We start from the raw sequence: 15,092 nt of genomic DNA on the forward strand, positions 1-15,092 counted from the left end.
TCAGAAGCCTACTTCAAAAATGCATCGAAAAGAAATAGTAAGGAAAAGCTTGCCGTAATTTCCATTAGTACTCATTATTTAGTTAACCCTCAATAACGTCTATTACATTCAAGATTAACATGCTTAGTATAAACAAAAAGGCGATAATCCTCTCCACAGGAAACTTCATTGTCTGTAGCTATGGGGAATAAAAGCCGAGGTAAAGTCTGCACGAGAATAAAGAGATCCTTAATCAACAAAGCTCCTGTCGGTTTCCGTAGCATTGTGGCTGGGAGAACTGTCTATCTGGATAAGAGCACTTTGTGTCTAACAACATAACTATTCCTATTTACCAGGATGTTATTTATGTAGTGAGCTAAGTTTCGCACGCATTCTGATTGATTCAGACGCATAGATGACGTCACCATTAATAAAGTAACTTTTCCGTGAAACGCAAGGGATGTGTATTTGCATGCATTTCTTTGAACCAGGTAATCCAACAAAAGCCGGCGCCAAGCGGTTGACCGCTGTCCATTAGACCTGTTACCGCCGTCTGTTAGCCTGCGCAGGCTCTCTTCATTGGGTTTCGCCTTACAGCCACTTTTCACGAACAGCCGTTTATTACACCATCGGCAGCCGCTTGTAGAAAAAGTTCTTCACAATCTTGTTTGACCATGTCTTTAATTTTGATAGAAGAACACATGAAATGAACACCTTTTTGCTTCTTTTTGCATTTTACCTGAAACATCCGAAGAAAGGCCATTACAAAGGGAGTCAGCCACCCTCTAAGGTATTATTAACATCTCAGTTCAAGTAAAAAAGTAACGCACTTCAAAATCTATTTTTGATGATATCCAGTACAAGAGGAAACACAACTTTCCGTGAAGCCGTTATGTTTTCCTGATCATACACGAAACAGTTTTGGAAACGCTCGCTATACAGCCTCAAATTAAGTTCTCCTGAAGTGGACAAATTTTCTGCGATTTTACTCTTAGCTTCATTGTGTGGCCCACAAACAGCAATCTGCCTACTGGGAGGATCATCAAGGCTTTCAACAAAATAGAGAAACATGATAATTAACACATCCAGAGATGAGGCCAGGCAGTATTCTGAAATGCTTTGATGGACTTGAGTTCTTGCGAAGAAATCACTCAGTGATAATCCACTGACAGAACTGATGCCAACACTCAGAGCTTTGTTTTCAACGGTTGGCAAAGCTTTGTAGTCTTTACGAAGAAGATCCAATGTGCAGAGAGCTGACACATCAAATTTGGCTGTTTGTTTAAAAAAAAAAAAGTCTTGTTTTAGAGTGAAAAAAAAGAAGTTGAAAAATGAGAGAAACCCTATGTGACTCTAAGTCGCAAATTAAAATGACTTAACAAACATTAGAAGGCAGTTCAGAGGGACAATTGGGCAGTTGATGAATTCCGGGAACTTTTATCAAACACCAAGGAAAAGCGGAAGCCTAGAAATTTGTGTGCGAGATTCTGGATCAAATGATCCTGGTTTGAGAACTGGCTGCCTCATCATGGGCAACGGAGCGGTCAAACGTTTGCGAACGTTGTAAGAACCCGATGGCATGCTTTCAGGCTTGGTCAGATCCCCTTACGCATGCCTGAGGTCTGACAGATATGTTATCGTTAGCAAGATGCATTAATCTCACATTACTTCTCCTTATTTATAAATGGATATCAAAACTGTTTAAAAATATTGACTAATAACTGACAGGGTGAGGGAAAGGGGGAACGGGGGGGGGGGGGGGAGAGAGAGAAGGGTGTCCAGCTATAGTTTAGCATCCCATTCATGGAAAACGAGATACACTTGAGCTGAAGGGGCTACTAGGCTTGAAAGACCTTGAGTATGCATATTCACCACACACTTCCCATTGTACTGAAAGACTTCTTTGATTGGTGATCATTTTTATTCATTCAAATGACCAAATGATTTATTCAGGGGTGATACTGTAAGCAGACATCAGATGCTAGTCACTCCTGGAAGTTGATTTGTTGGCAAAAGATTTCAGTTGGTGGGACAATATTTGATGGCCATTGTAATAAATAATTCCCATGTCAGTGTTAAACACTGGGCTGTTTAGGGTGAAGTTTACCATTCTTGATTTTTACTTAAAAGGTCCAAGATTTATAATTACAATCACAAGTTTTTTTCATATTTAAGCGAGCTGTTGGTTACTTTCAGTAACATGTAGTGACCCTGGCATGACTATACTAAGGACTCTTCTGGGGTTTCATGAAAAATGAAGAGATCTTCCTGGATCTTGTTGAGGAAATCTTGAATCACAAAGATCTCAAAGGACTATGTATAGGATTTGTTTAGAGAATACTAGGCAACCATTTTCTTCTCAAAAAGAGTACCTTTGGGAGTGACAATGTTAAATGTTCTAGGTGTCACTGATTCAACTAACCTGTACTGACAGATCTGTACAGTTCATCTAGGGCTAGAGGAAATTTATCCTGCAATTGCTTGACAATATTTCTGTCTTTATCTGTGGCTCTTCCAGCTCTGGGATCCAAGTTAATAGTGTCCAGAAGTATTGATCCTAACAGCAGGCTCGCCATCTGCCCATCTAATAAATCTAAAGCCAATAATTTCTCTGTCACAAGTGTGCAGCATGATCCCACAGGTTCAATGTTTTTTCTTACTTTCAAATTAGCTGGCCATTGATCTTTATGATGGTCTGCAAGAAAAATATGAAGCAAACATCAATCATCTGAGGAAATAGAGGACTGGGAACATTTACTGAGAAGTGACAGACTAAGTAAAAATTGAAGCAAGAAAATGTTAAGGAAGTTATGCACAAATTGATGCAAAACAGTAGCAATCACACTTAACAAGGATCTCAAAGACAGCAACATCCAAGTGTTTCTGCCTTTTTGCTAAGATGTTATGATCCACTAAAATAAGCTGCAGTTTCCCTGTTTCCAGTAGGTTTTCCAAGTCAACATCTTCTATAAATATGAATGAACTTGAGTCAAGTAGATATCTCTGGAATAGAAAAACTGCCTCTGTCCTCAAACAAAAGTCTTCCTTATGTATGTTGAATACAGGAATGACGGCTATTGGCTTCCCTGGAACATTGGTAAGTGTCTGTCAATGAGGAAAAAAATTAAAAGTGAAACCTTAAAACAGTCTTTAATGATTACTAAATTAAAAAAAATACAAAAGATAGAGGAATGAATGAAAAGGGAATAAGCATGGATGGGGATGGCAAAAATTTTAAGGTAATGCATGTGTCAAGTTTTAAAAAATGTCTGTTTGGTTAAGTTTTAAAGCAAGTTATATTTTGCAGCTTTACATTGTACTTGGCTAAACATTATTATTGTAATTAATCCATGTCAATAATCATAACTATTCTGGTAAAATCTTCATATTAAATGAAGATTTTTAAACTTTTCGAATCTCCTTTCCAGGAGCTATACATTTCATTGTGAATTAGTTAAGGGTAACTATTATTTACTTTCTCACTGAGGTATTGCTGCCAAATCAAACATTAGCCTCATAAGAATTAAAGCTTGAAAAGTTCTTGATTTTTAGCTAAATTCTCCTTGTCAGTGCCATAGGAAATGTATAAAGAACAGCATGGAGAAGACATGCTAATGTTAAGGTGAAGAGGGTTAAAAGTTTTATATCAAGTTAACAACCTCTAAACAATACTATATGTGTATTATCATTACCTGATGACAACTGATATTGAATTGAGAAGTAAATTTTACTAACTTGCAGGAGTTAATTGATCAAGTACAGGGTTGATAGAGAATGGAACTCCAGAAATGCAGGGAAAATTCCTAAGTGGATTTACAATTTCATGCTGCATATACGAGGACAGTGAGGAACTTCATGAATAAGTTCAAAACACGGTTGTAGTTACTGTAAATCTCACCTTGTAAATTGAAAAAGCGTAAAGTAAAGATGACACCATAGAGTCAAGATCACATGCTTCATTTCCCAGCACAACATGCACCTCAGAAAACTGAGAAATATTTGCCAAACAATCCTAAATGCAAGTACAGACTTTCAGAAGGTTTAAATTCTCAAAATTTGTAGTTATCTTTATTTATAATTGGTAACCTATTAAAAAAATATAGTCAGCTATCGAGTTGCTATAAACTAAAGCGTATCAGGTTTACTCTGATGACAAATAAATACATTTACAACGGTTATACCAACACTATATTCAATAAAAATAAAGTTTTACATTACCTGTGTAAACAACAAAATATAATCACAAAATAAATTAATAAAGGTTACATTGGATAATTATTGTGAACATAAAAAATGAAGAAAAGACAAAACCATCAGTCAAGGAGTTAGGAATAAGAAATCAGTCGGTACAGCGCATTTTACTTTGCAACTTAAAAGTTTTTTTTTCTACATGTAAAGATATACATGCATGATGTTCCAGGTGACAATATCTTCACCTCTGCATCTTCATAGTTTTCCGATTTGTATCGATTTGGAGGTAACCGAATCGTACATATGGCTGTTTTCAACTTATCACACCATACAAAGAGCACCGCATCGGTTAAAGTCGTCCTAAAATAACAACACAGATAAAATCCCACCTTCGTAAACTTCAGAAATGCCTCCATGTTAACTCTCTTCGCGCTTCACGAGAAGTAAACTTGGATTCAGACCCCTGTGTGAGCAGCTGAGAAAACTTGGGAAGACCTGGGAAGAGTGCAACTTGTTGGGCTTTCCATTGGAGGAGGTTTAATTTGCCACTTTTTTCTTTCCAGATAATAAATTTACCTAAGGTACAACTATTTTTGATGTGTGTGAAGGTGGGTTAGAATTAAGCTATCCTCCTTAGTCCTGGAAAATTGCCTGCCCTTTTTCTTTTCGTGTCGTTGTTAAAAGTAAATAAAACGACCTCACGACGGCTTTAATGTCACATTTTCTGGGTTTCTAATTACCCCCAGAAAGATCAGAAGGCTTTGATTTTTCATGGAAAGATATTTGAAAAAGAAAACCCGAGATGACCTCTAAAGGTTAGTTATTGTCCCAGATCAGTCTACCTGAAGGGTTCAAATTTACATCTGCTCATTCCAAATATGAAGCCTCATAGAACGATGGGAGAATCTTTTCTGTTTGATACGATTTTGTGATTTCATATTATGCTGAAATTTTTCAGTTTTGTAAAGCAGTAATCTCCACACAGAGAAAGGATAATTGGTTAATTCTGGCCAGACTTTACCTGGTGGACAGGTGGCTTGATCATCATTACTGTTTGATACGATTTTGTGATTACATATTATGCTGAAATTTTTCTATTTTGTAAAGCAGTAATCTCCACACAGAGAAAGGATAATTGGTTAGTTCTGGCCAGACTTTACCTAGTGGACCTCAAAGGTGGCTTGATCATACAAGATTAAAATAAGTTAATTCGGAGCACTCTTGATTAACAGCCACATCAGTATGTTGGTTGGCAGTAGATTATGGTCGTTCAACTCTCTCAACTCCATTCACTCTGATGAAGAGTTGACACTCAAAAACATCAGTTTTGAAACCCACTATGGTGACCGATTAACATTATCAACTCAAACTCAGTTGTTAAACCAAATTATCTTGTTATACTCCCCCACCGACGCAGCACCATAGTTTCTTTAGAAACTCATCCCTTATTCACAGGATGTTAACCAGGATGTCAATGGTTTAACTGGTGTTCAACTGTTGACCAACTATCAGCAAGTAATTGACTATGATAAGAGTGTCAATCAATTGTCTGTTGATATAATACAGGGTCAATCATTACTATCTTGAAATTCTCATACTGACACTCCACAGATCAATAACTTTGGCAGGAATTGAGGATTCATAGAAACATCATGTTGATAGAAACAGGGAACATGGATGAACAAACTATTAGTGGAAAGGACAAAACATAGTGTTGGATTGCAAAACCTGATGAAGAATTAACTCAGTTGATTAAAACTTCCAAAAAAGGTTGATTGAAAATGGTTGATTTTTTGGTGCTTAGAAATGTCATGTAGTCCTTTGGTAGGAATAATGCTGAGGGTGACCTTGTAAATATAAATAAGAATTTATTTCATTAAAAACTGTAATAGACAGTTTTGAAACCAGCAAATCTCTTTAGTTAAAACAATAAAGAGTAAAAAAAATACTTGTTCAAAACATCCTTTCCATTAATTTGACATAATTATCATGTTAAATAGTAACCGATAACTATTACATGAAAATTGTGAGCTTACAACATTTTTTTCTTAAGCCTTTTAAGGTCAGAAGTCCTGTCAATCAATATTATTTAAAACAAAACACACTTAAAATCAAATTCAGAAATGCAAGTGCTGACATTCCTGACCAAATATACTGTTTATTGTACTGTTTATTTTAAATTGTGAACAGAACTCTTTCTTCTAATTTTAATATTATATACAACTACTAACTTATGCTGACAGTCTTCTCAAAAGCAAGTTTTAATCATGTAACATACACTGAGACTCTTTTTCAAATACAACAGCTCACAAGGTGACTCTGAAATGTGTGACAGAGAGCAGCCCTCTAACTGCTCAAGAGAAATGGTTGATACTTGGAAACTTTTCAGTTAACATTTCCGTTCTCAAAACAAACAATTTGATACCATGCTCATCAGTGATTCATCCCTTTTAACAGAGTAAATCTTTCAAATCAATTGAAATTTGTACCACCTTCTATAAATGGTCTGGAAAAGATCCTGATTCCATCACTGTCAAAACTCCAATTTATGCCAGTTTACCACTAACTTTACATTCTTGATTAAAATCATGCAATTACTATTTTAAAGTTATTTGTAACCACAAGTTAATCTATATCTATAAACAAACACCTTGATTTCTGTTCTTTGATTGAATGTTCTCTTAATAGCAGAATTTGCCAGTGAACCTTAACAGCTACAGCACATTACAGCCACGTACAAGTCCACAAGAAAAGTTGCCATGTTGATAATGACAACAGTCCTCACAACATAGGAAACTGCGACATACCCTTGCCAACTTCCAGCAATCCAATTAAATAAGACAAATCAAAGTCTTTCCGTCTGAAATTTCATCTTGCACGTCATCACTTGATGTAGACTTCTCTGCTTGACCAGATAACAAGGAACATAGAAATGATGACAATGTGCCTCCAAGCACGGCATAAAATGCCCATCCCATCGAGCATTCATTAAGTACAAAAGCTCCAGGTTTCTGTGATGGCTTTGTGCAAAGATCACCAACTGTTTCACTGCCCCAGCCAGCAGGGTAGAGAACAAGGCCAATCACAAGAAAGAGTGCTATAAAGAACCCCACATAACAAATGTTAGCTCCCAGGAAAAGAAACCTTTGAATTTGGTTTACAAGATCACTGCTACAACAATTCACTTATGCATATGCATGCGCTTGGACCAATAGCTTGTTTCAGTTTTTCAACGTTTAATTTCAGTTTGTTGGAACTGAGAATGCATAACAGTTATTACAAGGCAAGAAAAGCTATGATTCATTCACTACAAGGCTGACTAATGATCTTTCGTACAGAGTGATGCTTTCATAAAGTATCATGCTATAAACTATTTTTTTTTGTAATTGTTTAACAGAAGAAAGTTGGTTTCCTATAGCAGTATTCCAGGCTGTGCCTTAGTATTTTTCACGAAAATGGGTGTCAAACAAGAACAGGGTTAACTGAAAATGCGTGTCAAACAAGAAGAGGCTTAACTGAAAAAGGACCAAATGCTCCAAGGTATGGAAAAAAACTAATCACTTGAAAGAATACAAACAACTATCAACAAAAGTTATGTTTCCCAGTAATTACCTGCTATAGCCTGGATCACTCCACCAAGTGAGAAAATACTTTTCTTTCCTATACTTTGTGCACAAAATCCCACGATGGACATGAGTACAACAATAGCTAGAAGCGCTGTACCAAACCATAGAAAAAACAGACAAGCTTGCCAAGCAGCTGAAGGAATATCCATAAAGTTTTTGATGTAAGTGTAACAATTTAGTTCTGGATCCCCTCCAACACTCTTATGAATTTTTTTACAGCGGTTGTAGATGCCAATTGATGGCCTGTACATCGCCTCCGATGGGATGTACTGAGATGTAAAATTATAGTTCTTGTCATCGAAAAGCACTGATCTTCCATACAACCACTTGGGTGTCATAATTCCAGCTATCACAGCCAGCGTTGCGACAACTGACAACACCATCCATAAAATGTTCCTTGTTGTAACTATTACATAGCAATCTGCCATCTTGTCAATAAGAAATGTGTGGGATCATACAATTTAATGTTTAGAGCCTTGGCAAGGATTGTAATGATTGACAAAATCTGAAATCACAAATTAAAAAAAGCAAATTAATAATGTGATGTTAACCTATGATTGACAGGAATCATGGTAATTCAAGTATATGCACACGTGAAATTGAGCCAACCAAAAAATACCCAAATTTCAAATATTTCTTAATCATGTAAACACATCCATTATTCCGCAATAAATGAAATTTTCATGTCTCTCAGTATGTGCACTGTGATTGGTCAATTTAGCCGGCACCTGGGTCATAAAGCAGAGAAGAAAAAACTCAGTCCATAACTGACAATACAGACCTTCAACTTGGTTAGGTAATTTAGTGTTAACAACTGAGTTGAAAACGTAAATTGGCCACCCTAAAGAGTAAAAAAGCTGATGTTTCGAGTGTTAGCTCTGACGAAGGGCTAATGCTCAAAATGTCAGCTTTTTTACTCTTAAGGGTGGCCAATTTATGTCTTCAACTCAGTTGTTAACACTAAATTACCAGCTATACTCTCCCAGCGACGTAGTACCACAGTTTCTTTAGAAACCTACCCCCTTTCTACCACTTGGTTTGTTTAGTTAGTAAGAGGTATAAAATATTTTGTCATGATGCCATTAAGAAGATTGTTATCAAACACTGAATCATGGAGCCTGATTCCTCCTCTGAAAAAGGCCCCAAGTTTTTAAAATGAAAGTACATTGTTGTAATACAAGTGTATAACAGTGATCATAAACTGAATAAATTGTACTCTTCATACAACTTTTGGTTGACCTCTCTTGTTTAGCTCTTCCCAAATCAATGGAAAATAAAGTATATGTAGTACAAAAAGCTGGTGAGTTTGCTGGGATATAGCCCTACTCTCTCTGTGATCTGTGGTTTTCAACTCCTTATGATCAAGTTAAGGAGGTATGCAACCTGCAGACTTGTCAATGAGGCAAGTCTGGACCATTTTATCATGACCTGAGAAAGTCTCACTCAAAAAAAATACTCAGACTTGACACTCCCCTGTAACAGATCTAAGAGTCAAGAGATTGTGTTCACACTTCTAGTTGGCCTGTGACAGTAAACAACTTAAAGCTGTCAGTCTGGTTTAGTGAGAAAGATGTGAAAATTGTTCAATCTCTATTGCGGAGTGTAATCTTAATCTTAAAACAACACATGAACATGAAGTTAGCTCCTGAAATAACATGACAATAAGCCATGTCTGACTTTCTTAAGCTGATCATCTTAATGCAAAAACAAACAACATTATAAGAGATCAAGGGAATCATACCCCTGCAAGGTGCACCTTGACCTCTGAAAAAATTTCCTTTTAACTCTAAATTTCCCTAAGCTGAGTGCAATTTAGAACTAATTCAATCACCTCAAAATTTACCCTTAACATTATTTGATAGAGCACTTGTCAAAATAGTCTTAGTGTGAAAATTTTGGTAAATAATTAATGCTACACATCTGAAGAATTTCTCATACATGTAATTGCCACTTCTACAAGATTGTTTTTTTGAAAATACTTTTCTTTTCACACACATAGGAACAGGAGATAGTTATACAACAGCAAAGCTTAGTTGGGGAGAAGTGAGCTAGACTAGTACATGTGTCAGAAATGTGGACTTCATATCTTCTACCCTTGAAGATACAGTTCAGTATCCATGGGGAAAGACCAAGGTCTCCTAGCCTGAACAGATGGTGGTTGTGGAGCCCAGAGATAAGAGTAAAATGTTTCAGTCTGTGAAAGTGCAAATTCATAAAAAGTGGTTAACTTTTAGTAATTCAAAATGCCCACTTGCCAGGTAAATCTAACTTAATTTCCTATACAACTGCCAAAATGCTGCAGACATTTAATTACTTTAAGCCAAACTGTATTTAGTCACATTCATTGGATTTCAATATAATTGTTGCCTGTCAGATGAAATCTGATAGCCTTTTTTTTTCCTTCACAGATGGTAAAAATTATCAATTTGCGACATCTAACGTACAATCTTGAAAGGCAAGTTTGTGTCTATGCGATATTTCCATTAGAAAGTATGGAGAGCATGTTCTTACTTGGTAAGCTCATCAGATAGGGACTGGTTAATTCGTTATCTTCAAGTGGTTTGTTAGAAAGCACTTTGACAGGACAAAGAGTTAAAACAAACGATGGAAACCAGGATACCTTTACAGCGAAGCCAGCTAGAGTTTACACAAACAGGTTGACCTAAATCTTAAAACTCAGCTTACCATAATAATAGCTCAATTTAAACACGGTTGGAATAGATGAAAAATCACAACCATCCGACCACCGCTGTATTGACACAAAGATAGTGTGATGACAGAGATAAGATAGAAAGGCAACGAAATATATTTGACAGATAAAAACCGAAGGCAATTTCCGTTGTGTTTATACGCAGCTCAATTACTGTCAGCTGGAGAGATGCAAATCAACCATATTGTAATTCTGATGCGTTTGAACGGGGAAAGAATGTTTGAGAGATTCTTTTAAACCACCCGTTACATCGAACGCAACAAAATTGTAACATAAACTCGCATGCGACGCAAATTGGAAACAAAATGGCTTGACGACGTGAGGAAAACTTACTGTCATCACACGTTCCTGAAACTGGAAAAATGTATTGAAAACTCACCACGCTCGGTTGACGATCGAAAAGGGCATTACACCAGGACAGAGCTGACTTTTAAATTGTAAACATTTCTTATTGGCATATTTGTGTTTTTCATCAAAATACCACAGCGATTAAATTTGAGCCAGGGGGCTTGCTCACCTCTCATTGCGAAAGGTCACAAAATTCTTCCTCTGACGATATACGTGCATCAAAGCGACAAATTAACGCGATAGCAATCTCGCAAAAGATAATTCTTTTAAAATCACAATTGGTTCTTAGCAATTTCAAATGGAAAGACCAGCTTAGGATAAGTGCGGTAGTGGCAGGCCAAAAGACATTTGTTGGGCTGTTGTGTTTTGTGTATTGGAAATCATCATGCCCTGTATCCCGCTGTGGCGTGTTTACAAAGCCGAGAGACTGGACGTGACAACCCTCAGGCGTACATGGAAAAAATACAAAAAAGTTTCGTTCTATAATTGTTCTGTGAATGTTCTGCATACATGTTATCGCTGTAGCCTAAACAACAAGGATTAAAAATACACTAGAACAAGGGATGTTGGAAAAACAAACAGGAACGAGCAATAACATACACCAGACGGGAAAATTACTCAGCAATAAAATGTGTCTACATGAAAGTCACGACATCAAGAATCCCGAAGAAAGAGGAAAAATTTTACATTTTCAACTCATTGATAGGTAACAAAAATTAATCAAGAAGTCTTGGATCTTGTGCGTCTCAAAGAGAAAACAATTCGCGCGTTTAACAAAGAGGAAAAGTCTTGCGATGATGTTTTTAGCTTCAAGGTGTAATATTGACAACGAGACTACAAAAGCCTTTTAGTGCACTTTGATCCGAAAAAAACTACAGAAGAAACCCACCGAAAATCTACAGGACGTTTTGTAAACATTATTCAAGGATCTTTGATCAAACCGACACAAGGCACATGACTCATGTTTACCAAATATCAACAAAATTGTTCGACTTGTGGATCACAATTTCCACGATTTAAATGACAATACATTGGATGAAATAGAGACAGAAGATAATTCGCTTTCCTAGCAGAAAAAACACGGATCACTTGCAGATCGTTGACCCAACTTCAACAAAATATTACGAAATGAGGCAACGGGGAAAGAAATCTTGTAACCGCTTTTGTGTTTGTTGTGAATACAAAGAACCATCAACATCTCTCAACCGCAAGACCCATGGAGCCCGTTTCTATGATATGGAAGTTTTTGCGATCCGATCTTCTGTTCAAGCGTTTCTTTTCCCGAAAAAAATTACAACGACCTGACTTTCATGATGCTTCCACTCTCACCGTGTCAGTTCACAAAACAGACACCTGTGGAATACGAAATTTATTATTCATCTAAATGTCGCGTGTTCATGTTACTGTAGACAGTTGTGAGTTTCCATCTGAGATTTCTGATTTTACAGTAAAGATCGATTCATCAAATCAAACAGACAAGCCTCGGCAGATCCTTTAAAGTCGTTGAAAAAACCCGATATACTAAAATCTTTGGGGTCAATGGTAGTTGCATCTCGTTTTATGTTGTCACACATGATCCATTCAACAACAACAAAGAATCTAAGAGAAGCATGCTCCATTCAAACTTAAGAGTCACCCACATTAAAACACATTGACTTAAGGCGTCCCTCGTCAAAATCTAAAATTTTGAAGAGTTTATAACCCAAGGAAATACTTTTTCATCGAAACAGATTTCCTTAGCGAGCATAATATTTGTATTCCCCGGTTTACCTCAAGTTGCGGTATTGTAGTATGCTTCGTCTGTGCCTCGCTTCCACTTTAAATCGCTGTCTTTACTTGTTGAATGTGCTATAAATCCGACCGAGGATGGTTTTTTGAAGCAAAATAATGTTATTTGTGTACGTGGAGGAATCCCCAAATGTTTGTGACCGGGGCAGAACAACACACCGCCGAAGTACGGTCCGAATGCAACGAGACTGATCCGGAAACCCCGCGGATGTAAAAGGAAATTCATCTCATATTGCATCGCAATGAGGCGTGACACTTGTCTTAGCGCTTGTCCATCAACAAAGGAACGCCCACTATAGGCTTAGTCCCTCGGGATTACAGAGAAAAACCTCTCTAAAATCAACAATAACAAGCTGATTTGAAGATCAGAGCCATTTGCCGCTTTTCTAAAACCTTCAGGAATTGTCACAAACCCCACTACTCACTCAGCATGCTGTTGTCATCACTGGATTTTGATTTGCCGGCATGTGAATCAAAAAGCTTTAACCCGGCCAGTTTTTAAAAGCCTTGCCCTGCCCTCCCCTTGATAAGTGCATACCACAAAATATCAAATCAGATTGGCGCATTTTCAAACAATTAATTATTTCAAGTTGCCAGGTAGGAATAATCACATGTGCTCAAGAAGATTCCTAATTTTAAGATGGCCAGTTTGAAATGAAACAAAAGAATTGTCTGATTAATACGTGCGTAGGACGGTTAAAAAAATACCACACATGCCTTTCAATGTAAAAAAGGTTAATTTTAGGCGTGACACATAAACAGTGATGCGGCTTCTCTTAGGTTTTCATCAAATGGATCCTTGACTGCGGTTTGGAACACGTTCAGAGATCACGGGGATGGGTGAAAAAATGTTGGCCTCTTTTCATAAATCAAAGGTGGCGCATTGCTTAGGCAATCTCTGAAAACATGATGTACGCTGTAATGGAGAAAGGCAAAATCCGAAGAATCAACTTAAAGACTTGTTATTTTCATGTTGTAAGGTCGGTTAAGCAAATTGCAAACGGAACATCGAACAATTAAAACAATAATTATTAAAAGAGATTCCTTGTTTCCAGTTGGTGATGAAATGCTAACCAGAAAAGCCTCAATTGGCGACTCTCCTTGAAAATGGATCAGTTAATTAAAGACAACGGAAATATGTGCTCTCATCTGTAAAACACAAAGACCCTCTGATGGAAATCGACCACACATAAGTATACATAACTCGCCGAGTGTTTTGATCTTGACGATAATTAAAAAATCTTGTTTATCTATCTTTTCTCACCCTCGTCTGCTATTCATATCCGGGGTAGATCCCGGTAGTAACAAAAAAGAAACTCAGAGAAAACGAATACCAAAACATTGTCTAAACTCAAAAACAAAGCACCCTAACTCGAAAACGAAGTTTCTAAGAACCGGTGTTTCGTTTTCGACACTTAGGACTGGTAAATCCTGCGGTTGAAGCCTAAACGAGTGGGCCGGGCTTAGCATGTTTTGTGTTCCTGTAAGTGGATTACAACTTAACAGTGTATCTCGTTTCCTTGAACCCCGACCACAGTGCAGAGAGCTCTGACAACTCTTGCGGTATGATCAATTTTTAATTAACTCCCCTTACTGTCTGCCAACCCACAGCTGCTTTGCTTTACTAGAATAACGCGAGCAGGGTCACTCAGAAAGCTCAAAGCTCTCCGAGAACCTATCGAAATCTGGGTGGACTTTAATTTTGGAGACTCTTTCCTCTCCAAACACGACTTTTGTAGTGGTGGTATAATATGGAATAACTCATTAGTCAGAATTACTGATAGGCCTTTTTTTTCACAAGCACTGGGCAGAAGCTGGTGTTCAAAATATCAAAGATCTTGTTAACGATGATTTTAGGGTCATAACTTATGGAGAGTTTAGAGAGAAATGTTGCTTATCTTGAATTTTATGAAGTGACCTCGGCCATAAGGAGCGCTATGAAGTCTTTGAAATTGAAAACGCAAGATGGAAAGGATCAGGAGTTTTCGGTGCAAAAACTGATTGCAACAACCAAGCCGACTAAATTAGCATGTAAAATTTAAATACAAAAAATTCTACTAGCTCCCAAAAGAGTCAAGAAAAATGGGTAAGGGACTGTGACCTTGAACTGAGTGGGGAGGATTTGAGCTGGAGGTCGATTTATTTACTACCAAGGTTGTGTACGCTCAGTACTAAGATAAGGAACTTCCAGTTCAAATTTCTCCACAGGCGTATAGCAACGAATTCCTTTCTATCTAAAATAGGACTTTTGGAGACTGCTCTCTGTTATTTGTGAAAAACAGGCAAGGAAACATTAATCCATCTTTTCTGGGAATACTCGGTAACGAAAACCTTTTGGGGAAGGGTTCATCGTTTGTTCGTTTCAATTCATATGATACAAGCCTCACACGTTTTGGATATCTATGAATGTTTAGGTTTTAGCCGGAGAGAAAGAAGATATTTTAGTAAGC

General features: G+C 37.2%; 2 protein-coding genes across 4 annotated transcripts; both read right to left on the reverse strand.

Moving 5' to 3' along the window:
- Positions 1 to 535: 535 nt before the first annotated feature.
- LOC131772497 (exopolyphosphatase PRUNE1) lies at positions 536 to 4,700 on the reverse strand. Its single transcript, XM_059088410.2, has 5 exons — positions 4,560 to 4,700; positions 3,878 to 3,991; positions 2,831 to 3,084; positions 2,402 to 2,676; positions 536 to 1,253 (listed from the first exon to the last, which is right to left on the reverse strand). Exons 1-5 carry the CDS (start codon positions 4,584 to 4,586, stop codon positions 811 to 813), a joined length of 1,113 nt encoding a protein of 370 aa, XP_058944393.1. The 5' UTR covers positions 4,587 to 4,700; the 3' UTR covers positions 536 to 810.
- Positions 4,701 to 6,322: 1,622 nt separating this feature from the next.
- On the reverse strand, positions 6,323 to 12,895 carry LOC131772489 (LHFPL tetraspan subfamily member 2a protein). 3 transcript variants are annotated; one of them, XM_059088394.2, is made up of 3 exons: positions 12,625 to 12,895; positions 7,783 to 8,301; positions 6,323 to 7,267 (listed from the first exon to the last, which is right to left on the reverse strand). In XM_059088394.2, the coding sequence occupies exons 2-3, from the start codon at positions 8,222 to 8,224 to the stop codon at positions 7,002 to 7,004; spliced, it is 708 nt and encodes a 235-aa protein (XP_058944377.1). In that variant the 5' UTR covers positions 8,225 to 8,301; positions 12,625 to 12,895; the 3' UTR covers positions 6,323 to 7,001. The 3 variants fall into 3 exon arrangements, with proteins under 3 accessions (XP_058944377.1, XP_058944378.1, XP_066023536.1); XM_059088395.2 differs by lacking the exon at positions 12,625 to 12,895 and adding an exon at positions 10,886 to 12,433; XM_066167439.1 differs by lacking the exon at positions 12,625 to 12,895 and adding an exon at positions 10,482 to 10,524.
- Between the last annotated feature and the right edge of the window lie 2,197 nt (positions 12,896 to 15,092).

Source organism: Pocillopora verrucosa, chromosome 1 (assembly GCF_036669915.1).
Source record: "Pocillopora verrucosa isolate sample1 chromosome 1, ASM3666991v2, whole genome shotgun sequence".
Classification (NCBI taxonomy): Eukaryota; Metazoa; Cnidaria; class Anthozoa; order Scleractinia; family Pocilloporidae; genus Pocillopora; species Pocillopora verrucosa.